This window comes from Sebastes fasciatus, chromosome 2 (assembly GCF_043250625.1).
Source record: "Sebastes fasciatus isolate fSebFas1 chromosome 2, fSebFas1.pri, whole genome shotgun sequence".
In the NCBI taxonomy this organism is placed as follows: Eukaryota; Metazoa; Chordata; class Actinopteri; order Perciformes; family Sebastidae; genus Sebastes; species Sebastes fasciatus.
This window is the reverse complement of record NC_133796.1, coordinates 30,563,844-30,590,341: the sequence shown is the minus strand read 5'-3', so window position 1 is coordinate 30,590,341 and position 26,498 is coordinate 30,563,844. Positions and strand designations below refer to the sequence as shown.

The 26,498-nt window shown below is 40.2% G+C and overlaps 1 protein-coding gene across 1 annotated transcript in view; it reads right to left on the bottom strand.

Annotated features, from left to right (window-relative positions):
* Positions 1 to 126: 126 nt before the first annotated feature.
* The window catches only part of LOC141757702 (DNA-binding protein RFX7-like), a 28,996-nt gene continuing 2,624 nt past the window's right edge, over positions 127 to 26,498 (bottom strand). The window contains exons 2-9 of the mRNA XM_074618416.1: positions 23,034 to 23,067; positions 14,030 to 14,115; positions 13,044 to 13,166; positions 10,574 to 10,690; positions 9,319 to 9,403; positions 9,009 to 9,222; positions 7,789 to 8,069; positions 127 to 6,984 (exon numbers count right to left, since the gene is read on the bottom strand). Coding sequence (XP_074474517.1) covers positions 3,793 to 6,984; positions 7,789 to 8,069; positions 9,009 to 9,222; positions 9,319 to 9,403; positions 10,574 to 10,690; positions 13,044 to 13,166; positions 14,030 to 14,115; positions 23,034 to 23,067 — 4,132 coding nt within the window. The 3' untranslated portion in view covers positions 127 to 3,792. The remainder of the gene's footprint in view (positions 6,985 to 7,788; positions 8,070 to 9,008; positions 9,223 to 9,318; positions 9,404 to 10,573; positions 10,691 to 13,043; positions 13,167 to 14,029; positions 14,116 to 23,033; positions 23,068 to 26,498) is intronic.

The following is a 26,498-nucleotide window of genomic DNA, read 5'->3' as shown; positions in this document are numbered from 1 at the left end:
GCATTTTGTGTGACATTTCAAAGGTGAAGAACGTGTTCCCCGTGCAGGCAGCTCCAGACGGTCTTGTCAAGCCTTACATTTTGCTTTGATGCAGATATTAAAGAAAAACTGATTCCAGGATACTGATGCACTTAAAAATGTTTATTAGTTTTAAAAAGTCTTTAAAAACCAGTATCAACAAGCACTTCCCCTTATAAAAGCACTTGCTAAAATGCAAAAAAAGAATCCCCTGAACACTGACCACAGCAACGTAACAGTAGAGATCAGCTCTGAACCACGTTCAACAAAAGGAAGGGTAACGTCTTCTTTAAACACAAACCAGTGCTAACCAAATAAAAGCTTTGTTTGTTTCACAGACACAGTAAACAGAAACTAAAACATAAATAAGAAACGTTTGTCTAAATTGCTCAATATTAAAGTATACTCAAAATGAGATTATATTTTACAATGATATAATCTGCTTTTACAGTAGTTAAAGGTTTTCGAACATGTATAAAACACACTGAAAGAGATTCAATGTACTGCGTTTGCAGTACTTCATCACATTAATATTAAACCATATAATTATGGATCGTCTCATTTCCACATTTTAAAACGTGTGCAAATATTTTCTGGGATAATTTTCTGCCAAAATCCAGTTCTAAAAGGTTTTGAATCTTGAGGGCTTTGTTAAATTTTCTCATTATTCACCACATTGGACAAATCGTCTGTTGAAAAAAATAAAGAGTACTGTATATGATACGTGGTAATATGCTATGACACTTAAACTGTATGCTACAAAACATCATAACAGTGCAAGTCAGATTATTGTGAATTCAGACTATATGGTTTGCAAGGTTACATCCTCTGTACAAACAACACACGCTAAATAAATAGTGAAAACAGAAACACACTGAACGACGGGCACACCTCCAGTCTGTACAACAAATAAAGCTAGTGTGACCAACAGTACAAACACACTCTCTCTAATGCTAACACAGAGAAACAGAATAAATTACAGTGCCTCCATAAAAACATTATTTACCTGTTGGTTTTACAAAAGCATCAACAATAGTAAACAAAGAAATCCTGATGTATTGATTATATAAATAAATGTTTTTCCAGTGCTGCAACCTCTCACCGATGTTTCACTTCCTTCCCATTTTCTTCACATTACAGATTGTTATGGCTGTTATCAAACATAACTCAGCGTATCACCAAAGATCTTAGTGCATGTTATTGCAGGTTACATTTAACAAAGTTAGTCTTTGGTACGGACGTAAGGCTCAGAAACCAAAACCCTCAGGGAGCATGACTTCTTTCCACACAGCTCATCATCATGAGTGTAAAACAAGACTTTCACATTTCATCAGTGATTAGCTGTTAGACGTTTTGATTGAAATTAGAGCTGCAACGATTAACCGATTAGCTGCCAACTATTAAATTAATCACCAACTATTTTGATAATCAATTAATCGGTTTGAGTAATTTTTTAAGAAAGAAAAAGTCTACATTATCTGATTGCAGCTTCTTAAATGTGAATATTTTCTGGTTTCTTTACTCCTCTATGACAGTAAACTTAATATCTTTGAGTTGTGGACAAAACAAGACATTTGAGGACGTCATCTTGGGCTTTGGGAAATACTGATCGACATTTTTCACCATTTTATGACATTTTATAAACCAAACAACTAATTGATTAATCGAGAAAATAGTCGACAATGAAAATAATTGTTAGTTGCAGCCCTAATTGAAATCCTCAGGCCAAGCAGTGAAACGTGTTCTTCCATTATCCAAACCAAACAGTGCATTTATGTAAAGAAACACAAGTATTACAGATTGTCAGTGCAGTATGATGAGTGCTACATTGGGAAATAAAGCATTAATTTCTGCTAAATTTCATCTACTTTGTCCATTTTTATAATTTTCAGACGAAAACCGTCACCTCTGGCTCAGAGAGTAATTTGCACACAATAAGGAAAATGGCTCTCATTATATCCAATAATTTTTCTTTTATATAAGAATCCTACTTTGAAAGTGCAGAAACCCCACATTCATGGGGTTTAGTTTAATTCTTAGGTAAATAATTTCTTTTATAAATTCTCTCCTTTTTTTTTATCTACAACTGGTTAAAGGAGCAGTGTGTAGGATCTGGTGGTATCTAGCGGTAAGGTTGCAGATTGCAACCAACTGAAGCTTCTCATGTGCCAAGTGTGTAGAAAAACTACGGTGGGCGATGCGAAAATGCAAATGGTCCTTTCTGGAGCCAGTTGTTGTAGGTCATTGTAAGTCATTTCGAGAAGAGCCAGTGGGAAGTGAGTGGTGAAGCGAGAGAGAGCGGCGGCGACAGGAACGAGTTAACATTATCGTCTCCGGCCCGAGCAGGAAAAGTTAACAGAGTTTGGAGTTTTGCAACATGGTGGACTCCGTGGAGAGGACCCGCTCCCTATGTAGATATAAACGGCTCATTCTAAGAAAACGAAAACACGACGATTCTTAATTTCAGGTGAATATACTCTAAAGAAAACATAGCTATGAATATTATATTCAATTTCTGCCAAAAGATCCACCTAAATGTTACACACTGGTCCTTTAAAAGTTGAGCCCTCATCTTTCGCTGCTTGTTTTCTTAATATATCTCTGGATTTAACAGTTAAAGAAATGTCATGCATGTAAATTAAAGGGCTTCATTAGAGTTTCTACAACTTTATGATTTTACAAGACAATTACTTTTTTCAAACTTTTGTAAAATGTGACTTGAAAAATAAAACAAAGTGCAAAAGAGGCCCAATTCTATTAGCGATATCATCAAGTTGTCTGAGTTCTATATTATTGTACAGACGTTTGATTCTGGTGATGATGAAGAGATGAGAGGTTGACTTTAAATCGAGGCACAAAGTCTGCGATGATTGTCAGGAAGGCCTTTTATAAAACAAATAACACCTCAAAGCTTGAAAATGTGGATATGAAAACAAGATGAATCAACCATTTATCACTTGCTTTTATGGTTCGGGTACACTTAAAGTGCTACTCTTCATGTATTACATCAAATTGAACCATCAGCATTTATGATTATATAATTAGCTAATATATTTATTATTTTAAATGAATCCGCATCCTATCATCCTATCATATGCTCCATGCCAACTCCAGCAGAGCTTAAGAATATATTAAATGGATTTATATGGATAAATTTGGTTTGTTTCACTGAATTCAATAAACTCAGTTTCACACTTTTAAACATGTCTTGTTAATATCTAAACACATAAAGCTCCAGCAGTGATAACTTGTGATACTTCCAATTTTTTTCAGTGAATCTGCATCGCACACAAATGTTTCAATTATGACATATTTTTAGTTCAGCACTAAATATATTTACTTATTTTGTACCTTATGCTTTAGCTAGATAATGCCGGTAGTTAAAACATGTAGTATATTTTTGTAAAAGGCTTATTAATAATAATCTTGTTTCAGTCATTTCCACATGACTTTACACTGAGGAATCCGTGGCTCTGTTATGATTTCTTCACTGTCTTATATTTTTTTTTGTTCAGCAACCTTTGTTTACTTGTTGGAAATGCTCTTGATCAAACCACGTGAGGCGATGTCCTCTGATTAAAGGGAAATGACCAGCATTTTAATCAGAGTGTTGCAGCATCGTTGCAGTTCAGCCTGGCACTTAAACTGGACGAACCTCAATGTGTCCAGTGTTGCATTATAAAGTGTAAATGCCTGAAAATAAATAAAACAAACAGCAACCACAGGTTAACATGTTCAACATGACAAGAAAAAAAACAAAAAACAGCTCTTTTCTTAACCCATCAACCCAACAGTTGGATGATCTTTGCTTTCGAGCCAGTCAAGTCCACTTGAATGCGCCGTCTCGCTGGTGATTTGCTGAAACAGCGCGTCATTCACCAACTCCTCCTCTGCAGCAGCAGCAGCAGTGTTTTGATATTGCGCTTGCTGCTGGTGGTTGGGGTCAAACAGAAGGTCAGTGTCCAATGCATTAAGATCATTGATGCTACTGGAGAGCTCCGATGTCATTCTGATTTCACAAGGGAAATCTGCCGCGCCTGTCGTCAGCTCTGACACCTGGTCCATGAGCTGACTGCCAGCAGTGAGGCTGTTGTCCGTCAGGAGGTCTTTCACAGTGCTGCTGAAATCCAGCTGCCGCTGTAGCTCTTCTTGATGCTGCTGTGAGCTCAACGATAACAACATAGACTGGGCCTGTTGGCGATGCTGCTCTCTAGACGCTGATTGTCCTCGGCTTTCTCCTGCTGAGAGGATCATTTGTTCGTTAATAGCATTTTCGATGAGGTAATTTGGCCTCTGCAGCTTGCATGTGCTGGTGGAGTCGGAGTTCATCAGGCTGAGGTGGTTGTCACTGCAGCAGAAACTGGGGTCGGACTCCAGGATCTGGGTGAGGTTCATGCGTGCAGTGTAGCTGGAGGGTAAGTTATTGATGCCCAGACCCCGAACTGTGTCGTCATGGTCCCCATCCAGCTTGCTCAGAAGGACATTGGTGATGTTTTTGCTGTTGCATTGCTGGCCCGGCGTGGGCCGCACCTCGGTTTGCATCATGACGTTGAGAGGCACAGAGTGGCTCCTCTGAGCCATGCTGCTCACCCCTAGATTTGTCTGGCTGTTTGCGAAGATGTTCAACATCTCGGGTGTCACGGGAGAGTTAAAGGGAGACAGTACTGAACGAGCGATATGGGGAAGGTTTCCCGTGTTTCCACTCAAGTTCCTCTGATGCACGGCGGGGCTTACGCTGCGACATCGAAAAGCGGTGGTGTTGGTGGCTTTGTTGTCAAGAGGGGCAGGCACAGCGAAGCCCTCCTGCTTGGCCATGTTAGCCATTTGCTGCTGCACGGGCGAGATGGGGGTCAAGCGGCCAAAATGGCTGTCGTGGTGCCGTGCATGAGGGACGGCGAAGGCGTGAGGTTTTTGAAAATGGTCACCTATCAGGCCTTGATAGCTGGGGAGGATTCCCATTTCACTGTCTGACTTGTTTAAGCTCCCGCTGCTGTTGTTGTAGCTGTTATTCATCCACTCCAGCCTGGCCTTGTCTGGGTGGGTGGCCGTCGGCCTCTGCATGGGCTTGACCGGGCTGCTGGAGATGGTGCTGCCGTCAAGGAAACCAGTGATGCTGGAGTTGATGGGTGTAAATGCAAACGGGTTCCTACACTCCACTGGACTGGGAGGCACAGTGCTGCTGCAGTTGGACTGTGGAGTACCAACCGGGGTGTGGCGACTGCTCCCCAGTGCGCTGTCCACCGGGGTTGTGGAGGCGATGCGGGAGAAAGGGCTCTCTACGGTGAAGCTTAGGGGTCCTCCCATCATTTCCGACGTGGGTGTGGGTGTGGGTGTGGGTGTGGGTGTCGGTGTCGGAGTTTGGATGGGATTGCTGCGTCTGTAGAAAGAAGTCATGGTCTGATTGGTGGGCATTACGTTGTCCGGCATCACAGCCTGTTGGCCTTGCAGCGCGACACAGTTTCCAAACTCCTGCAGCTCGTTGAGTTTCATCTGCTCCTCCATCTGCACCAGCTCCTCCACAATGCTGTCCTGAGTCACATCATCATCAAAGGGAAAGTAGTCCATATCCGTCTGCATAGGGAGCTGGCTCGACGATGAGGCTTGATTCAGAAAGTGTAAGGGTTCAGTAGCAGGGTTGTGCTGAGTGTAGGTATGTTGTTGAGCTCCATCACTCGCACCTGAGTGTGTTCGGAGGCAGGGGTTATTAGGTATGCCGTGCACCATCGTGTGGCCCTGCTGTTGCTGTATTAATGCGTGACTGACCGAGGTGCTAGTTTCCATAACAGTAGAGGTGTTTTTCCTCTGCATTGAGCTCTGTGTTTTGGCAACAGAGTAGAAGCCGCTGGCTCTGAAGGAGGAAGTGCAGAGCTCATGGGCTTGAGCGGATGGGGCAAAGTTCATTTTCGTCTCTACCTCCCTGGTAGCTGGTGCACTTTCAGGTCTAGTCGGAGCTCCTGGCCTGGTGATGTTACTGACCGTGTTTCTAATCCCATATCCAACACCAACACCAACACCGCCCTCTACTGGCTGCTGGGGCATGAAAACCCTTTTGATTGGAGAAAGGTCTGGACTGAGGCCTGACCGTTTCCTGGACAAGAAACCTTCCCTTGCTGATGTTACACTGTTGCTTTCCCCAAATAAAGGTGGCGTGCTGGTGTTGAGTAAAGAAACAGCGCTGGTATTCCGAGTTAAGTGCAAAGTGCTTGTATTATTAGCGCCGTTATTGCTGCTTTCGACTGCTGACACAGTGTCAGTGCTTGAGGAGGACTTCATGTTGATATTAGTGCTGGATGTGTCCTCCAGAGCCAGGAAGCCTTTAGACTGAGGTATGGGCACGCTGGCAGCCCTATGGAAAGCCCCTCCAGCCCTGTTTGCCATCGCTTCTTGAGTGAAAAATAGAGCGCCAGGATTTTGCATTTGGCTGTTTTTATGTATATCTTCAACTTCCATTTCAACATCGATGGTGTGAGTGTTAGCAGTCTGCCCGGGCCTGGCCACCGGGGCCAGAATGGTGACTGCAGAGGTACTCCTCATGCTTTGATTGGAGCCCATGTCTTCTGTAGAACTACTAACGCCTGCAGATGCCGGCCGCAGAGTGGCGTTTGTGAAGGTAGTAGTGGTACTGCTGCTGCTGGGTGAGAGCGATATGGCTGTCATCTTCACCAAACTGACAGGACTGACATGACATGTAGTCATCATAGTCTTAACAGGGCTGTGGCTGATGATCATGGTGGAGGGCGAGCGCAGAGTGATGGCAGTCGTGGCCGCAGGTTTGGGCAGGATTTGTGCATAGCGCTGCCGAGCAGTGCGTTCTCCCGCGGGACTGGCTAGAATATTTTGCGGGGCTTTGGGGCTCTGCCTCAGTGCCTGAACTGGCTGAGTCACCATTTGGAAGTTAATAGGCAGCATTTTGCTCTCTACTGTTCCCATTGGACTGGGGGACATCAGCTGCCTGCTTCTCTGCACCTGCAGAGAGAGAGAAGAAGGGGGGTAACTATACACCAATCTGGATCAATATATCGATTCAATGATCAATGATCCAATATCATCGATGCAATAGTGAAAATGTCAATAAATATCATCATCTTTAAGATACGCCTTTATTTTGAAATTCCCATGGCACGTCTGTGTCACCATTTCTGTCCAAGCACACCTCCTTGCTAGACAGCCCAGTGATAAAATTGTCAATCATATTTCACTTGCTTTTTGAGTTGATATAAATGTAACTGATTGTGTTAAATGGTCATATGATATCATTTCATATCGATCGCAGGCCTCGGAATTGAATTGAATCAAAATCGTATTGTGACAGACTTTGTCGAAAATATCGAATCGTTGCCCAAAGAATCAATATCGCATTGTATTGTGATGAAACTGGTGATTTACACCTCTGATAACAAGGTTTGCATCGAAAATATTCAGAGTTCTTATAACTCAACTCTCATTACCAACAAGGAGAGTACTGTTTCCTGTTACACAGTTTTGTTGCCATAAATAAAAATGTGAAACTGAAACCTATTTAGTATTCAGGCTTATGAATCATTGTTGACTCTAAATGTCCCATAGGTGTGAATGTGAGCGTGAATGGTTGTCTGTCTCTATGTGTCAGCCCTGCCTTCGCCCAATGTCAGCTGGGATCGGCTTTAGCCAGATGGATGGATTTAATAATTTCAGTGAATCTACATTTCTATTTTCTCTAAGGTGAATACAATAGATGGGAAAAAATTACACACAACAGTGTAATCTCTATTGAGAGCGCTGCTTTCTCACCGTGATGGGGCTCGGGACCGCAGCGACCACGATGCCGATGGTTGTCTGAGGTGACGGAGGCGTTGGGCTGGCACAAGGCACACTGTCATCTGTCCTCTTGGTTTGTCCCTCTCCAGGTAAAGGAGATTGCAGCTTCTGTTCCTGTTGCTTCCTCTGGATCTTCCTCTGGAGCTGCTGCTTTGCATCGACAGACGGCGAGGACAGCGTCGCCGCATGAGGCTGGAAGGAGTGAGCCTCGGCGGTGGGGACGAACGCTGAGACCGTCTGTGGAGGCTTGACATCTAACGAAAGGAAACAGGAGGATTCAGATATGCAGCATGCTACTGTGATTAGTAAAAACTAATAACCTCATCATCGTTATATATAAGACAAAAGGTTTGATCATTGCACTTCATTAGACAGGCCTGAAGGGACGGACGTCAGTGTTGCTGACTTACGACTTTCTATCTAGATTGAGGGACTTTTGGAGCTAGTGCTGCAAACTACTTTCATTGGAAAAGACTTGACAACGCTGGGCTGGGTCTTTCGGTTGAATCATTTTTAAAAATCTAGTGTACTCTTGCTGGTTTCTCAAGATCACCGACCCTACCTTTAACTTATTGTATATTTTATTGGATTCCCAGTTTCTAAACTTCCAGGGGTCCACACATAATTTTTTTTCAAATGAAACATTAATACAATAATGAATGCAAGGTCCAAAAGTAAAATAAAATACAAAATAGATTCAAATTTTGGGGTTTTAGATTAAAAGCCCAGCTGATCTTAATACAACAAAACCAAGTTAATAACAACAAACACTTGTTAATATCAATAACTGATTCATATTATTACATACAAGATAAACAAAATGAAGGCAAAAAGTGAACCAAACAAGCGCAAACACATGAGAACTAATAATTGCAATAACACAACCAGCTACAAAATCAAATAGGAACATTCATGTATGTATATTCAGTCAAATAGTCTGAGTTAGGTGCAAAAGCATTTTGTTTGTAAAATCTGTGACATACAGTAAGTGTAGGTTTTAAAAGATTAATATTGTGTTTGACCAGAGATCTCTAATAAAGTTGTAAAAGTTTCAGGTACTTGAAAAATACAGCTGTCCTCATGAAACAAACAAGCAGCCTGGAGTTAAAGAGCAGTAACAGGCAGCTGCCTCCAGATGCCACTGTTGGACTGTTTTTACAGAGGTGGCACGAAACCGACTGAGAGTGTCTGACCTGTTGCTGTGCCGGTCATAATGGTGAGAGCTGCCAGAGACTTGTTGCTGATGTAATGGCTGTCGATGAGGAAGCGAGCCAAGTCTTCCACGACATCAAACTGGCGTTTCAACACCTTTTGGGCCCACTCGCACACCAGATCACAGGCTGCAAACCGCACGTCCTCCTTTATGCTGCTCAGCTGGCCCGCTGACTCCAAGACATCACACTGGAACTACGTACAAAAGGTACATGGTTTTATTTATATTAGAGATTAAAGATATTTAAGATTATTCTGAAGTGTTAATAAGGAAGATGTAAATGTGCTTACCCCGTCCCCTGTTTTATGGAGATCCAGGGTGGGTAAAGATGGCATGTGAACAAAGGGCCTCTTCCTCAGTCCACTATAGCAATATGTGAGCTGGTGTTAAGATCAAAAACATGTGATTCCAGAAAATAAACATTTGCTGCCAACATACCATAAAATATGGATAGTGCACGGCCCATGAAACGGCTCAGTTCAATATACCATGTAAAAAAAAAAAATCAATATTTGAAAATTGAATTAAATTTTCATTTGTCAGATCAATGTATAATTAAGATTTTAGAAATTATTATTATAATTTTTTATCTAGGGCCGGCTGGACAGAACAATGGAAATCTGAAAATTAGAATAATAAGAATTTAACTTGAAATTGAATATTCAAGTGTTTAAAGGTGCTAAATACAGGACTGGGAGCATTTCGATTGCCTCTCAGCGGCTCTCAACATAGCCACGGTGAGCTGTGGCTAACGGCTAACGGTGCTAACAGCGCTAAACAGTGCAAACAACGGCGAGTGTTAACCTGAGGGGGAACCGGAGATGCTACGCTTCCGCGACGTCACCGTCGGTAAAGACGGCGTTACCGGCTCTGATGGCCCTATGAGAGCAGTACAGAACGGCGCCCGTGAGCTGGTCAGTGGGCAACGCTCACATGCACTAACATGCAATAAAAAGCAGGTGCTGCTGGCCCGGCTATGTAACCAAAGCACAGAGAAACTCGGATTACAACACACACAGAAGGAGAGACTTCATTCTCTGCTCAGGTAGACATACTCCTCTATATCTTTACATAGTAAATAGTTGTTTTTCTGCTGTATTAATGCTCTGAATATCGCATTGAGCACCTTTAACCACTTTGCTGCAGTAAAACTACTTTCATTTGAAATGTGTTTAATATGTTGATATTGGACCAGTTCTTTTACAGTTTATTATAATTAGTGCTTATAGTGGAAATAAAGTATAAATGAAAACAAGTCCTTGGTTATTTAGACACTAGCAGTTTGCTAATATTAGTCCCATAAACAGGCTAAAGTTTTTCCGTATCATAACCCATAAAATGAATGACTTCTGATCTCTGCGTCATGAAGGTCAAGATCACGGTGACTCCCCCGAGGGGGCGCGTATTCTGCTTCTGCTTCCGAGGCAGAGGGGGACTTTATTTCATTTCACATCTATATTTAGAGAGCTTATGAACTGCAACAGCAGATGGTCCGTGACCAGAGACAGAGGCCAGACTGTTACAATCCATTCCAGCAAAGGATATTTTGATTTTCCTCTCATGCCAAGTCGACGCGCCTTCATGTTCGGGAAGACATTCTTCATCATTTTTCCAAAGTCTGCGGCACTCAGAGGGTGGTAGTTCAGATTGTCACAGAAGCTCCTGAAAGACAGGACAGACAGAATAAATGTAATTAAAGGCCATCTTTTAGGTGGATGTCCAATCAGGTTGATGTTAAATGTAGTCCATTGAAGCAATAAATTCCTCAGAGCGTGCTGTCTTGACTGAGAAAATTCTCCTGCTCGTGGAGCTGTGCAGGCAGAGCCTACATGTACCAGGATGCATTGTGTGCAAGCTTCTAACGCCCAGGGTCCCCGCTGGCCATATCCTCTTGCACGGCTAATGCTCGAATAAATACAGCTGAATATCCGAGTCAGACAAAACACTGTAAAATGTATTCTCGTCCAAAACAATATTTTGCGATGCCAAATGTAGCTAGTTTGCAATACAAGCAAGGAGAACAACTGTTTTCGAGTGACATCAGGAGCACATGCGCGCCCCACGGTTATCCAGAGGTGGAGACTAGAAATCCAAGCCGAAATAGCCTGTAGTTCTTCTTTGCCTCCAACTACGTCACATCAAACGACGCCGCTGGATGCAGGAAGAACAACTGATTTAGCAGCTGCAAACTCTGTGTCAGTATAGCACGCACTGAGGAATGTATTGCTTCAATTGACTACATTTACCATCAACACTGATTGGACAACATGCACAACATTTGCCTTGAATCTTGAATCAAAATCACGTCAACAATAATCCGCCTCGCCTTTAGCTCATCGGTGGTGACGTGAATTCATGCGACCGTGGTGTAGTTCGTTTATAGCCTAATGTTAGCTTTTTACTTCTGGTGATTGCATTTACGCTTTAAAAATCACAAGAGGTGGTGTTCATTTGTGAAGATTATCTTGCTGAACAAAACGTGCATATGTTTACCACAGAGCTTATTTCCTGCAATAATCCAAAACCCAGTGGAAAAATCCCATTGGCTGTCGAGGGAACCAGGGCGATGCTAACTTCTGGGTTGGCCTACAAAAAAATGTCAAACCTGCAGCGCTCTATTAAAGCTGCTCTAATAAAGATTTTTATTTCAACTATGGATAAAATGACTTATATAATGTCGATCAAACAATTACCACCTGACCCTGCAGTTCCCCCTCAGCCCACCCACTGCATGCTACCTGCTCTGCACCAAACAGCAAAGTTAGAGACTAGCTGGTGAACATAGTGGAGCATTTAGCAGCTAAAAAAGTCAGACATTTTTCTAAGGAGCTGGTGGAGACCAAAAACAGCACTAATAGGAGAGTGAATAATTATATTAATCAGGTGACCGTTAGGGCTTCCCCCCTTTTAGTCGGTTAGGTGACTAATCGGTCGTTTTGGTCTTAGTCGACCAGGAATTTTTTTAATATTTTTTTCATGTTGAATGACTTCTTTCTAAGAAACTTCTGAGCACATGTCTGGTAAACACCAGATTTAAAGTGGTGCTTTTGTGTGATTCTTTGTGGAGAAACTCAGTTTTACAGATCTGTTGATTAAATCAATGAATATATTAGTCAACAAAATCCTATGAGTGTTAGTCGAATAAGAATTTCTTTGGTCGAGGACAGCCCTAGTGACCAGAAACACGACAGCAAATAAATGCTCATGTTGCTCCACAACGTCTGGATGGAAAGTGTTTGCTAAAACATTTGCTATATGACCTTTACAAGAGGATAATGTCAAGGCTGTGTTTACAACTTGTTGGGCTGTGCCCAAGTGGCCAAACAAATCATCATCATTAATACAGGTTTACGACCGGTATAATATGTAAAATGAAAACTAAACTCTAAGTGACGTCTATCTGACTGATTCTTGTACAGTGGTGGATTCTGCATCGTTCCCGTCTAACATAAAGGGGGTCATCTTCAAATGTCTCTTTCATGGATCTTAACCCAAAAGCTAACTTCAGTATACGTTGCAGTTACGTTTGAAAAAAATAGAGCCACATGTGATTGTTTCTTTGTAGAAAACAGAATGTTTTTAAATGTGTTGAAGTGAAGCACATAGCGTCTCTTTAAAGCCTTTTCACCTGTCTGTCCTAAAGGCGCCAATATTTCTGGAGGGCACAGTATTTCTGATCTAGTCGAGTTAAAAAGACAGTTACATAACACTGTCAGAGCATTTCAATGGCTGTCTCAGACTTTCCATTCTAATATTACCAACACATGCTGCTCTCTGTGATTCCCATGCCGGCTGCGTCTATTTATACTGTCGCTTCAGCCGCCAGTAATTTAGAGGAGAAAGAACATTAGTAGCTGTTATCTATTCAAGAGGTGAACACCAATGATACATATTCAAATACATAGTGAAGTCTATAGATAAGTCAAAATATCAGATTTATATATTTGTATGTGTTTAAGAAGAAAGTAACAGTAAAGTCTCTGCTTTTGACTCCACTCTGTCTGTTTGCACCTACTTGTATTCGTCATAGACCTCCTGTTTGGGCAGAGACGTCTCTGGGTATTCCTCTAAGTGATGGCGGATCCAGTTGAACGCGTGCATCTGCTGTGTGCGGCTTGATGACAGGGCGCTCTGGTCACTGAGGAAAGATGTGGATCATTGTATGATTTATAATGTTTTTTTATTATTATCTTTTTTTTTATTTAACCTTTATTTAACCAGGAAGTCTCTTGAGATTAAAATCTCTTTTTCAAGGGAGACCTGGCCGAGATAGCACGTCATTACAATGTTACAAAAATGATAAAATGACAAGAACAGACATGGGCAATTAAAAATAGTACATGTTACAAACAGAAAAAGGACTAAAGATACGTATAAGGGACAACAGATACAATGACAAAGCTAAAGAACAGCACATGGCTCATTCAAGTCACTGTAACCTCAGTGAGTCCTGAGAAATCATCCTCACCCAAGCCCTGTGTGTGTGTGTGTGTGTGTGTGTGTGTGTGTGTGTGTGTGTGTCATGATTATTTTACCATTCTTTATTACATGGCTTTGTTTCTCGATTCTGATTGGTCAATTACGGCGTTTTACGGTCTGTTATTGATGTTTTTACATGAATATTGTCACATTTTGGTCAACAAATTAAATAACTCGTATATGCAAAATAATATTAATATATATATATATATATAAAAAAAAAAAAGTCTACAAAATCATAACTTCCAAATAAAATACAAAAAAATACACAAATCAAATGCATATTCCTTATAATAATAATAATAATATAATTCATATTAATTATATTAATATAATATAACTAATATTCCATATTCCCCGCTTGTAAAAAGCAGGATAATGTACAGCAAGCCAGTCCTTACATATCATTCACATGATAAAGTTAAACAGAAATGTATATGATTAATTGTTTCCTGTCTCATAAATAATTCCTCAAATGTTCATATTTCTATAAACACTATGAGAAAGCAGGTGTGTTCTTACCTTTTATCAATGCTGTTGTTTGGACCAGAAGGCAACTTCAGGTAGAGGTAGAGTTTTTCAATGTCTGAGAACTTCTCCACATCTTGCTGTAGAAATAAAAAGGGGACAAAAAAAAAAAAAAGCTTTAATATTTGGCCTTCCTATTCAACAGCACAAAGCAGCTTACTGCCTTGGATTTAAAAGTAGAGCTGCAACGATTAATCGATTAGTTCTCAACTATCAAATTATTCGCCAACTATTTTGATAATTGATTTATCAGATTGAATCATTTTTTAAGAAAACAAAAGTCTAAATTCTCTGATTCCAGCTTCTTAAATGTGAATATTTTCTGGTTTCTTTACTCCTCTATGACAGTAAACTGAATATCTCTGAGTTGTGGATAAAACAAGACATTTGAGGACGTCATCTTGGGCTTTGGGAAACACTGATCGGCATTTTTCACCATTTTGTGACATTTTATAGACCAAACAACTAATCGATTAATCGAGAAAATTATCGACAGATTAATTGACAATGACAATAATTGCTACTTGGAGCCCTAATTAAAAGTAGAGGTAGTCCTGTTAGACCTGCAGAGCAGATGGTCGGACGGTCCATCACTTTGGTCCAGACTGAAATATCTCCACCATAATTTGACGGATGGGCAAGAGATTTGGTCCCTAGAGGTTGAATCTGAATGATTTTGGTGATTCTCTGACTTTTCCTCTAGCGCCACCAGCAGGTTCACATTTGAGTTAAACAGTCTCAACTATTGGATGGATTGCTATGAAATCTGGTACACACGATCATCATAACCTCAACATGAACAGCAATAACTGTGACGATCTCCTGACGTTTCCTCAGCTGTACTTTGTGTTGTTCAGTGCAAATGTTAGCATGCCAACACACCCAAATAAGATGGTGCACATGATGAAACTTGACACCTGCTAAACGCCCGCACGTTAACGTTGTCACTGTGAACATGGTAGCATGCTGACGTTAACATTTAGCTGAGTCATGTTAAATTATTTGTTTTCAGTGACACAGCTCAACAGTGAACCTGCCTTCGTTACAGTAAAAGAGTAAACTATGATTATGGCCTATTCCCAATAAAAATGTAACAGTAGTAACAAACATACACAGGCTTGTCCAACACAATGAACTTACATTTGAAGCAACAAGGTGCTCCACTGGATTAAACATTTAATCTAGGGCTGTCATCGACCAAAGACATTATTAGTCGACTAACACTTGTATGATATTGTCGACTAATCGATTAGTTGATTTAATCGACAGATCTGTAAAACTGAGTTTCTCCATAAAGAATCACACAAAAGCACCACTTTAAATCTCGTGTTTACCAGACATAATAATAATAATAATAAGTCATTCAACGTGAAATAAAGCATAAAACAACTAATCGACTAAAGAAATCTTAGTCGACAAAGACAAAAACGACCGATTAGTTGACTAATCGACTAAGAGGAAATCACCCCCTTATTCAATCAAAGCCGAACTCTATTATTATTATTATTATTATTATATGTATTCTACTGTAAATATGACCGGCTTGAGTGAATAAATTGAAAAACATCTTTCGAAATCAGGAGAGCAGAGGAACCATTTTCATCTTTTGTTGTTGGTCTTGGATGCTGCTCTGCAGATCAGCCTTCCCCCCCACAAACTAAAATTAATTATCAGCCTTATGAAAGCATCTGACGGGTGTCCTGTTAGCCTCGGTATCTAAGATGTGTGCTAACTAAACATCCTCGGCACGGCCCGCAGCTACAAACAGTTTTCAACACCTCTAACTACGTTCTTCAAAGGGAAAAAAGAAACCGGATAGCGTTAAGAAGGAGCCGTTTAAATTCTGCTGGTTTATTTGGCAGCAGACGACCGTGTTGAACTGTGTTGAACACCAAGCAATACTCGAACCCTGTAGGAGGGAATTCAGTAACAAATAGCCCATGATAAAAAAATATTCATCCCACTTAAAAGTATTCATGTCATTGTTTTACAACACTGATTTAATTTTAAACTGATCAATTCTTTAATGTTGAAGTGAAAAAGATCTCTACAAAGTGATTTAAATTAATTCCAAAGATAAAATATTTGTTTGCACAAGTATTACGATACATACTGTATCTGGAAGTCTAACTTTTGGTGAGTCAGTATTGTGGCAACTTCATGTGTGAAAAAATTTGTATGCAGCCTTTTGCGGTTACAGAGGGAGCAGTGTGAAATCTGATAAACTGACACCTTAAGGCAGCGTCAGTTGGGGCTGAAGACTACAAGTTTGAAAAACAACTAGAACTACCGTCTCACGGTTGTTTGCCTCAGCCAACAAGTCAAGTTGCAGTTTTCATCCATGTCTGTCCTAAATGTCATCACTTCATCATTTTATCCTGTTAGATGTTCCATGTGTCTGAAATTGTCGTAATCAGCATATGACTTCTTGAGTTACGGCCAAAAACATGGGTAACACTTCATTTTACAGGTCCACAAATCTCATGGTAATTAGGTGATAATTAGCAAGTAAACTATTTGCAATTTCTTTGGAATTACTGCCAAATTACCTCAAAATATATAGAAAATGACTTTATTATAAACATTCATCGGAGGTGGAAAACCAAAACTAATAGAAGACACTTCTATTAGGCACAATTCTCACCATTGTGTGACTTATTGTCTACACAAATGTAACCTGGTAGCTAATATGATGATTCAGGGAGCTTTTTAAGAAATTTCAAGAAGTTATTTGCTAATAAATTAAATGTATTATTATATTATTAAATGTATTTAATAAATTATCAGCTATTGGGAAATTGCGGAATACAATTATTAAATCATGTTTATGATAAAGTAATTTTTGAGGTAAATATTGGGGTAATTTGGCAGTAATTCCAAAGAAATTGCAAATAGTTTACTTGCTAATTATCACCTAAATACCATGAAATTTGTAGACCTGTAAAATGAAGTGTTACCAAAACATGTTTTGTGAGGTCAGTGACCTTGACCTTTGACCACCAAAACACACCTGCATAACACACCTGATTCTGGTTGTGTCTAGAATGTGTTGCATTGTGGGTAATGTAGGCACCAGGTTTTGACAAAAAAGAAGAATGCATGTATTCAAAAACACAATGTCAATGCATCGATTTTGATACTTTAAAAACAACAACAACCTGTTAATCTTCAACAATGTTATATGAGTGCAATGCGAAATCAGCGGAGTACTCTTTTAAATCAATCAATAAGAAACGGAAAGAGTATGGCACAGCTGAAACTCAGCTCTAAAAGCTCAAAAACTGAGCGAGCACGAAGGAGACAAGCGAGGGAGGCCACCAAGAGACCTCTGGATGAGACTGGAGAGATGATGCTGGACGGGTGCTTCACCAGTCGTGTTTTATGGGAAAGAGGCAAAAAGCACTCTTAAGAAAAACCTCACGTCATCTCAGCTATACAGACGTAGGCAAAGTTGTTGGTACCCTTCCGTTAAAGAGAGAAAACCCCACAATGGTCACTGAAATAACTTGAAACTGACAAAAGTAATAATAAATAAAAATTTACTGAAAATGAACTAATGAAAATCAGACATTGTTTTTGAATTATGGTTCAACAGAATCATTTAAAAAAACAAACTAATGAAACTGGCCAGGACAAAAATGATGGTACCCCTAGAAAAGATGTAAAATAATGTGACCATAGGGACATGTTAAACTAAGGTGTGTCCTGTAAATAGCATCACAGGTATCTTCAAACTTGTAATCAGTCAGTCTGCCTATTTAAAGGGTGAAAAGTAGTCACTGTGCTGTTTGGTATCATGGTGTGTACCACACTGAACATGGACCACAGAAAGCTAAGGAGAGAGTTGTCTCAGGAGATCAGAAAGAACATTATAGACCTTCATGTTAAAGGTAAAGGCTATAGGACCATCTCCAAGCAGCTTGATGTTCCTGTGACTACAGATGCTCATATTATTCAGAAGTTTAAGGTCCATGGGACTGTAGCCAACCTCCCTGGACGTGGCCGCAAGAGGAAAATTGATGACAAATCGAAGAGACGGATAATACGAATGGTAACCAAAGAGCCCAGAACAACTTCCAAAGAGATTAGAGGTGAACTCCAAGGTCAAGGTACATCAGTGTCAGATCGCACCATCCGTCACTGTTTGAGCCAAAGTGGACTTAATGGAAGACGACCCAGGTGGACACCAAATCATAAAAAAGCGAGACTGGAATTTTCCAAAATGCATATTGACAAGCCACAAAGCTTCTGGGAGAATGTCCTTTGGACAGATGAGACAAAACTGGAGCTTTTTGGCAAGTCACATCAGCTCTATGTTCACAGACGCAAAAATTAAGCATACAAAGAAAAGAACATTGTACCTAATGTGAAACATGGAGGAGGCTCGGTTATGTTATGGGGCTGCTTTGCTGCATCTGGCACAGGGTGTCTTGAATCTGTGCAGGGTACAATGAAATCTGAAGACTATCAAGGCATTCTGGAGCGAAATGTGCTGCCCAGTGTCAGAAAGCTTGGTCTCAGTTGCAGGTCATGGGGTCCTCAAACAGGATAATGACCCAAAACACAGCTAAAAACACCCAAGAATGGCTAAGAACTAAACATTGGACTATTCTGAAGTGGCCTTCTATGAGCCCGGATCTAAATCCTATTGAACATCTGTGGAAGGAGCTGAAACATGCAGTCTGGAGAAGGCACCCTTCAAACCTGAGACAGCTGGAGCAGTTTGCTCACGAGGAGTGGGCCAACATACCTGTCGACAGGTGCAGAAGTCTCATTGAGAGTTACAGAAATCACTTGATTGCAGTGATTGCCTCAAAAGGTTGTGCAACAAAATATTAAGTTAAGGGTACCATCATTTTTGTCCAGGACAGTTTCATTAGTTTGTTTTTTAAAATGATTCTGTTGAACCATAATTCAAAAACAATATCTGATTTTCATTAGTTAATTTTCAGTAAATTTTTATTTATTATTACTTTTGTCAGTTTCAAGTTATTTCAGTGACCATTGTGGGTTTTTCTCTCTTTAACGGAAGGGTACCAACAACTTTGCCTACGTCTGTAGTTGGCCAGAAGGGACGTGGGAGACTGAAGTCAGCTGGAAAACGCCTCTGATGAGTCCAAAATTTTGCTTTTTGTCCATCAGACTAAACGCCATGTTTGGTGTAAGCCAAACACTGCATATCATTAACACACCACCCCCACAGTGAAGAAGTGAGGCGAGGAGTGAGGAGCAAGTTTTACTCTTTAAACCTAGCAGTGTAGAGATACGAAGCATAAACATGCTGCATTCATACAGCTGAGACACAAGCATGTGCACGCATGTACAGTCTCCAGGCTGCAGACAGACACACAGAGACCGTTTGTGAGGTGAACTTGAATCCTCTGCTGTTAACCCTTTAACCCTTCACCCCAGACAGCTTGCTGCATGGTGAGCGCACAGACACACATCCACACACTGCCAACACACTCATTCACCTTTTCAATTGGCTCCTCCATCTTTACTGATTAACTGATTCTTAGTTGTTTGGGAACCACAGCTCTCCCATGACTGAAGGTAACAGACACTGAGCAGCCACGAGAAATAAAGGTAAATAAATACACATAATCCTCATAAATAATAAGCACTGACCTTTTTAATCAAGGCACTAACGGTGGGCAATTTGTTTCAACTGTGAGCTGTATTTCAGATGCAATCCTGCTAAAACCTTGTTGTGTATCATTCAGAGGACATCGTGTGGTCTTTTTAGTGTGACTCACTTCCTGTTCTGCTGACTTGGACTGTCTGTATGTTACTGTGTCATCAGCTCTACACAGTGAACTCCTTTCCCCCCTTTAACTTGAAACAAAGATGTTACCAGTAGGCTTGCCACGGTAGTCAGTGTTACCGGTGTTACACGGTGGTTGGGCATACACTGATTACATTACGTGCCCACCGCTCCCCCCGTCGTTTTGCTTTTTTTTTTACAGAAATAAAACCCATTTAGTTCGTTTTAGCGTATCAGCGCCCTATTATCAATACATAGTCGGATGACGGACGCTACAATCTGAAAGTGAATGCATCAGCTCCGTACGGAGTCTCAGCTCAGAGTAGCAGGAGTCAGATTTCACACACATAGACGAGAGAGAGTTGACAGACAAGACGATGGCGGAGGATTTGGTGTCGAAGTGAAAAGAAAAAGCGCCTTTTTGGCAATATTTCTGATTTAAATCCAATGCTTTAAGTGAACCATAACGTTAATGGGGTAATCGCTGTGTGGAGGACGGAGTGGTCACAGCCGGTGTGCGTGGCGGAGAAGCGCCGGGTTGAAACCTGCAGCCTCGCAGCGAAAGCTCGACCAGACACAGCCATCCAACGTTAAAGATCAAAGTAAGTGCTCTGCACATATTGAGCGCCATCTTCTCTTGTGTCCGGTGTAATTGGTAACACCGGTGTTGTCACAAGTTTATTAACCGGTGGGAAAATGTCCTCACCGTCACATCCCTAGTTACCAGCATGCAAACACATATGCAGTGTACATTTTAGGAGTTGGTAGTTAATTTGCACTGTTTATTTTGTGCAGCTTTGCACACTATGAAGTAGATAATTCCTGACACAAGATGCTGCGGGTTTGTCATCTAAGGCAAGGAGACACCACAGGGTCACACAAGGTTAAATGAGATTTTTATCTTTCTTTTTTTGAATGGCATGACAGGGATGAGGGTAGATGAACCAGTCTGCATTAACTACATGACATCACACATTATATATAGACCATTACACAAGAACAACCAAAGTCCAGGCCAACTTCTACTAGCCTTAGCTCCTCCTCGCTTTTGCATAGAGGGTTGCTTTTAGGCTGATTTTCGCATCGGTAAATAAGATGACATTCACCGATGGCAGTGGCCAACGTTAATTGCTGTGTAGCATTACTTTTGTGGTGGCTAAACGTTGTGTTGTTAGCTGCTAATTTAATTACATTTAATTTATGTTTCACAAAATGTTTTGCTGGACAATGTAAGTAAAAAATAGTTGCGAAAAAATTTAAATAAATTCCTCTCATGGAGTAGGTAGTTGTATACAGGCTAAGGGGGCTTTAAAACAGTTATTTTTCATGTGAAGGAAGGGTATTTTAAAGCTTGTTTCATAAATTTGTATGATTTAATTTGTACTCATTCAAGATATGAATGAAGGGCTGAATGATTTTAAGAGTGAAGACAGATCAGTTATTTTTTTACAATGAAGATGTCTTTGTTTCCCTGGCTAAATTAAATGATAAAATAATAAAACATTAATTTATCATAACTTTAGTTAAGAAGAAATAACAATTATTTCTCTATTATTCAACAGGCTACAGCTCCTATGAGGATTTAATACTGACTGTCACACTCTCCGGGGAGCTCCACATTATTTTCTAAAAACAAATATTATACTATACTATACTATATTACTACTATATATACAACTATTATATTGTACTATTATACTGTGCTGGCACAGATTTTCAACAACGATTGGCCAGATATTCAGTTATAGATATTCAGTTATAGATATGCATATGCATATTCATGGTCTCCAGAGGATTCCTGGTGGATCTGGTGTCCTTCATCGTGTACACAAGAACGAGCCCAGTAGAGCTGTAATGATTAGTTGAGTAATTGATTAGTCGATCAAAAGAAAATTAATTGGCAACTATTTTGGTTATTGATTAATCGTTTCAGTTATTTTTCAATATTTGCTGGTTCCAGCTTCTCAAATGTGAGGATTAGTTGCTTGTTTTTCTCATACATGATAATAAGTAAAATATTTTTTGGTTTTGAACAGTTGGTTGGATACAACATGCAACTAAAGGAAATCACGTTGGGCTCTGAGGAGTTGTGATGGGTGTTTTTCACTACTTTTTGATGTTTCATGGAGTAAAGGATTAATCAATTAATCAAGAAAATAATTGTCAGATTAACGTAACGTAGACTCACCGTATTCCAGACATCACGATTATTACGGACACACGCAAATTCTATAAATAAATACTTCCAAGTTATGGCCAGTATATATCCGTGTCATCCTTGTCTCCTCCTCTTTCAACTCCGACCAACCTCCAGTTTGTAGAGTCAGTCGTTTAGGAGAAATCAACGCGAGTTTCCAATGTGCGCCTATGAACGTTCAGGAAAGAGCGGGAGGGACTTCCGCCAAGACGACAGGGAGAGGGGAGAGGTATACGTCCACAAAGTACAGGTTTTAAAACCTGATTACCCATCAGTAAAATGACGGAAACATTCTTTAGGTCTCATAGACTATTTCTGAGTTACTTTTTGCAAATATTTTTGACTTTTTGAAAGGATACACACATCTACCGGGGCGCTTTGTCCGACATGAATGTGAGCGCCGTCTGGATTACCGTAATCCAGACACCGTGTTTACGCACTGTTTTTTCAAAATTTCTCCCAGACGATTGGTCCAAAATGTGTCAATCAAACTTTGGTGTGCGCTCAAAATCTGCCCCAAGAGACAGATAAACCAATCAGGCTTATTTTTCCACTCACTGATATTGCATGGGACATTTATTGTGCCAAGTGTCTGCAACACTGTGAGCTCGGTCATTCTTCCCAGAGCTTGACCTTTCCTGTTCCTGGCACTAGCGCCACCTTCAGGCCAAAATGAAATTCGCTCCAAAGAGGATAAAACGTTACACATGTAGTTTTTCATTTTACCTATCCCATGGCCTTTCTTTTAGCAGCACTCTCAACACATGTTTTAAATGTTCTCACCAATTACTAGTTAGACCCAACGAACAGTATTATGTTATAATATCTTCTGTCCAACATTTTCTTATTGTGCGGACAGCTTTGCAGATTTATTTTTTTAAATGATGCCGTAAAGGAAATAAACCCGTCGGGAAACAATAGTGTTTAGCTCTACGTGCAAGAACCACAAATAAATAATTAAAATATTTTAATGGTTAGATAAAAAGGTTTCATTAAAATTGTAATTTGTAGGTTAAAAACCCGTCAGGGATACTCACCAGGATGTTTTCCACTTTTGATTGAACAGATTTGCTGCAAAACAGAGACAAAGTATAAATTAGTATGAAGCTGGTGTAACATGAGCGCTTGTGTCTAAAGTGTATTTATTTATAAAGCAGAGGAATGTTTGGTATGAGACGACCCTCCCTTCAGCATCTCACAGGTCATGTATCCCACCACCACCAACACATGTTGTCATATGTAAAAAGAGAGAGAGACAGACAGCCACTGTAGTGACATTGTCTCTGACAGAAGAACACAGTTATTCACATGTAGTCATGGAGGAAATCTACCATACGTCTGTTTCATCCCATTTAAATTTATTCTTGAAGGAAGAATTTGATAAATATATTGACTTTCACCATTTACTTGTTTTTTTTTTGCCATTGGGTTAAATCATATTTTAAGAAAAGCAAATGTTTTATTGCAATTCCTGATATTATCCATGCCTATTGTATATTCTACAATAAAAGGAAGCCAATCAAATCCATTGTGTACCTACTGGTCAGGCAACAGAGCAAATTAAGCTAATCACTATTTTGACAGCACGGAATAAACTACGGCCCCTATGTAAGAGCACTCATTTATGCAAAAGCAAGCATTAGAAGACATATTTAAAGAGGCTCTATTATGCTTTTGTGCTTTCCTTTAGTGTGTTATAGTTTTTTTGTGCCTGTAAAATGTCTGCAAAGTTACAAAACTGAAAGTCCAGGCCAAATGGAGTTACTCTCCCTCCACAAAAACACTGCTCCTGAACTGCCTGAAACGCCTCGTTTGAAGTCCCACCTTTTCTTCTGTAACGTGGTGATGTCACCAAGTAACACATTTGCATAATACCTTCCTATTGGATAGTTTAGCACGCCCTCAAACAAAGCTAGTTAGAGCGGAGCTGGAGCGGAGTTCGAAGAGTTTGGTCCGGTTGACCAATCACAACAGAGTTTTTCGAACATTAAAGCATGTAAACATGTTCTAGTAGAAACCCAATATACAAGTATGCACCTGAAAATGAGCATAATCGTGTCCTCTTTAAACTATGGCTGTCAAAGTTAACATGATAATAACGCGTTAACACAAATTAATTTTAACGGCACTAATTTCTTTACCGCATTAACGCAACTTGCGATTTTTAGGTTTTAGCGGCTCAGTTTTAAAGCTGCAGTGAAGATACTGGCTTCATAGACAATAAAAACCTAATAAATCCATTAGTGCCAAAAAAGTTCATACTAGCTTGTCGTGAAGGAGGCTAAATAACGCTCCAAACTTACGCTGAATTTTGGCAAGGAAAAACTGGCACGGTGATTTTCAAAGGGGTCCCTTGACCTCTGACCTCAAGTCATGTGAATGAAAATGGGTTCTATGGGTACCCATGAGTCTCCCCTTTACAGACATTCCCACTTTATGATAATCACATGCAGTTTGGGGCAAGTCATAGTCAAGTCAGCACACTGACACACTGACAGCTGTTGTTGCCTGTTGGGTTTCAGTTTGCCATGTTATGATTTGAGCATATGTTTTATGCTAAATGCAGTACCTGTGAGGGTTTCTGGACAATATCTGTCATTGTTTTGTGTTGGTAATTGATTTCCAATAATAAAAATGTACATACAATTGCATAAAGCATATAAGCATATGAGCATATTTGTCCACTCACATGTTGATAAGAGTATTAAATACTTGACAAAATCTCCCTTTAGGGTACATTTTGAACGGATAAAAAATGTGTGATTAATTTGCGATTAATCACGATTACCTATTTTAATCGATTGACAGCCCTACTTTAAGCCAATGAAACATTGCTCAGAGTCAAACCAGATAGGTGAATATAACTTCTCCAGGTCCAATTCTTAATCTGCAGACAGGTCAGGTTGTTGTTGACTGACGGCAGGTCACATTTAAAGACTCTTACTCGGCGACACCGGGAGATGATTTAAGCCACGACAAGAAAAGTTCACTTTAATTCACTGTTACTAGGGAGCCACGGATTTCCCAGACGGTGCTGAAAGGCCGTCATTGAGCTCTTTGTTAGGAAGATTTGGCACTGCAGGCACGCCAAATGACACCTGAGGCATTGAATTGCTAGAAGAACTGACACAATAACAGATCCTTCAAATCACACTGTGTATAAATAATATCCAGGTGTAATTCAGTCTTTGATTGGAGCAGGAACAGTAGCACTTCACTATAGACTTGACTCCATATGAAGACACAGTGAAGGTATAGCTGCAAAATAAACTTGCTGACCCAGACTAAGACGGCCTCACGCTACCATGAACCACTCAGCTGCTCAACTGGACGTCAATATTTATGCTCTAATCCTCTTAAAGTTTAAAGATTTAGGGAGAAGGACAAATATTCAATATCCTATTATATTAGACGTGTTTCTGTCGAAGTTTTCCTGCAGACGTTTCACCTCTGAACTGTCGTGCTTTCTGGTAGTTCAGCCTTTGGGCATTTTATGGCTGTCTGACATTTAAATGATAGTACTTGAGTTCATTCACATTCAGAAATAAAAGGGTATTTTCAGTCAGAAACCAGCCTTAAATAACAGACAACATACACTATCTTTGGTTAAAAAAATAGGTATTTTTCCAATATGACATAGCTTAACCCTAACACATCATTCATTATACAACTCCTTAATACAACATAGCCAACAGATGTATGAGAATACAAACAACAACTGCTGTATTGTAAGGAGCTGTAATGAGGCTTTAATTCAGTGTTTTTGTCTTTGTGACGCGAGTAGCCAAAGGTGTCAGTCCTGCTTATTTCAAAGTGGTGATTTCATACTTCGCGGTCTCTTATAGTCATGTGATTCTGTCTGGTTTATCTTTTGGAAATAGTTATTTGTAGCCTAAAACCAGGCAAAGACATCGGAGTTCAGTGAGCTCTTTTAAATAAACTGGTATGAAAATAATGTGGATAATGTCATGGCCGTGTCTGCTATGTGCGAGCAGTTTTCAAAAACAGATGTTGGCGATAAACATACCATTATATTTGCGTAGCAAGGGTTAAGCACAGCTACATCAAGTCACGTCTATTCAAGCACTGCTGCAGGAGCGACATACAGGAGCCGGTAGTGTTTTGATGACGGAAATACAGAGAGTATAAATGTGCTACTACTGCGGCGACGCCTTCAATCAATCAGTAAACAAGCAAGACATGAGGAGGCGGGTGTGAGGTGGAGGAAGAGGAAGAGGTGAACTGGTTTACTTAAATAAAAGCAGCAATACTCTATTACAAGTAAAAGTCCTGCAGTCAAAATGTTCCTAAAAACACACAGAACTATGCAAGCAGTCAGATATATTATAAAGTGTATGCAGCATTTTAATGTTGTAGCTGCTCGAGGTGGAGCTCATTTAAACTACTACAGCTGACTCTTCCTACACATCACTCTTTGAATTACTCAGCTATAGTTTCTCCTCTGTGTTATTTATTAGTATGTTTTTGTGTGCCCCCTGTGT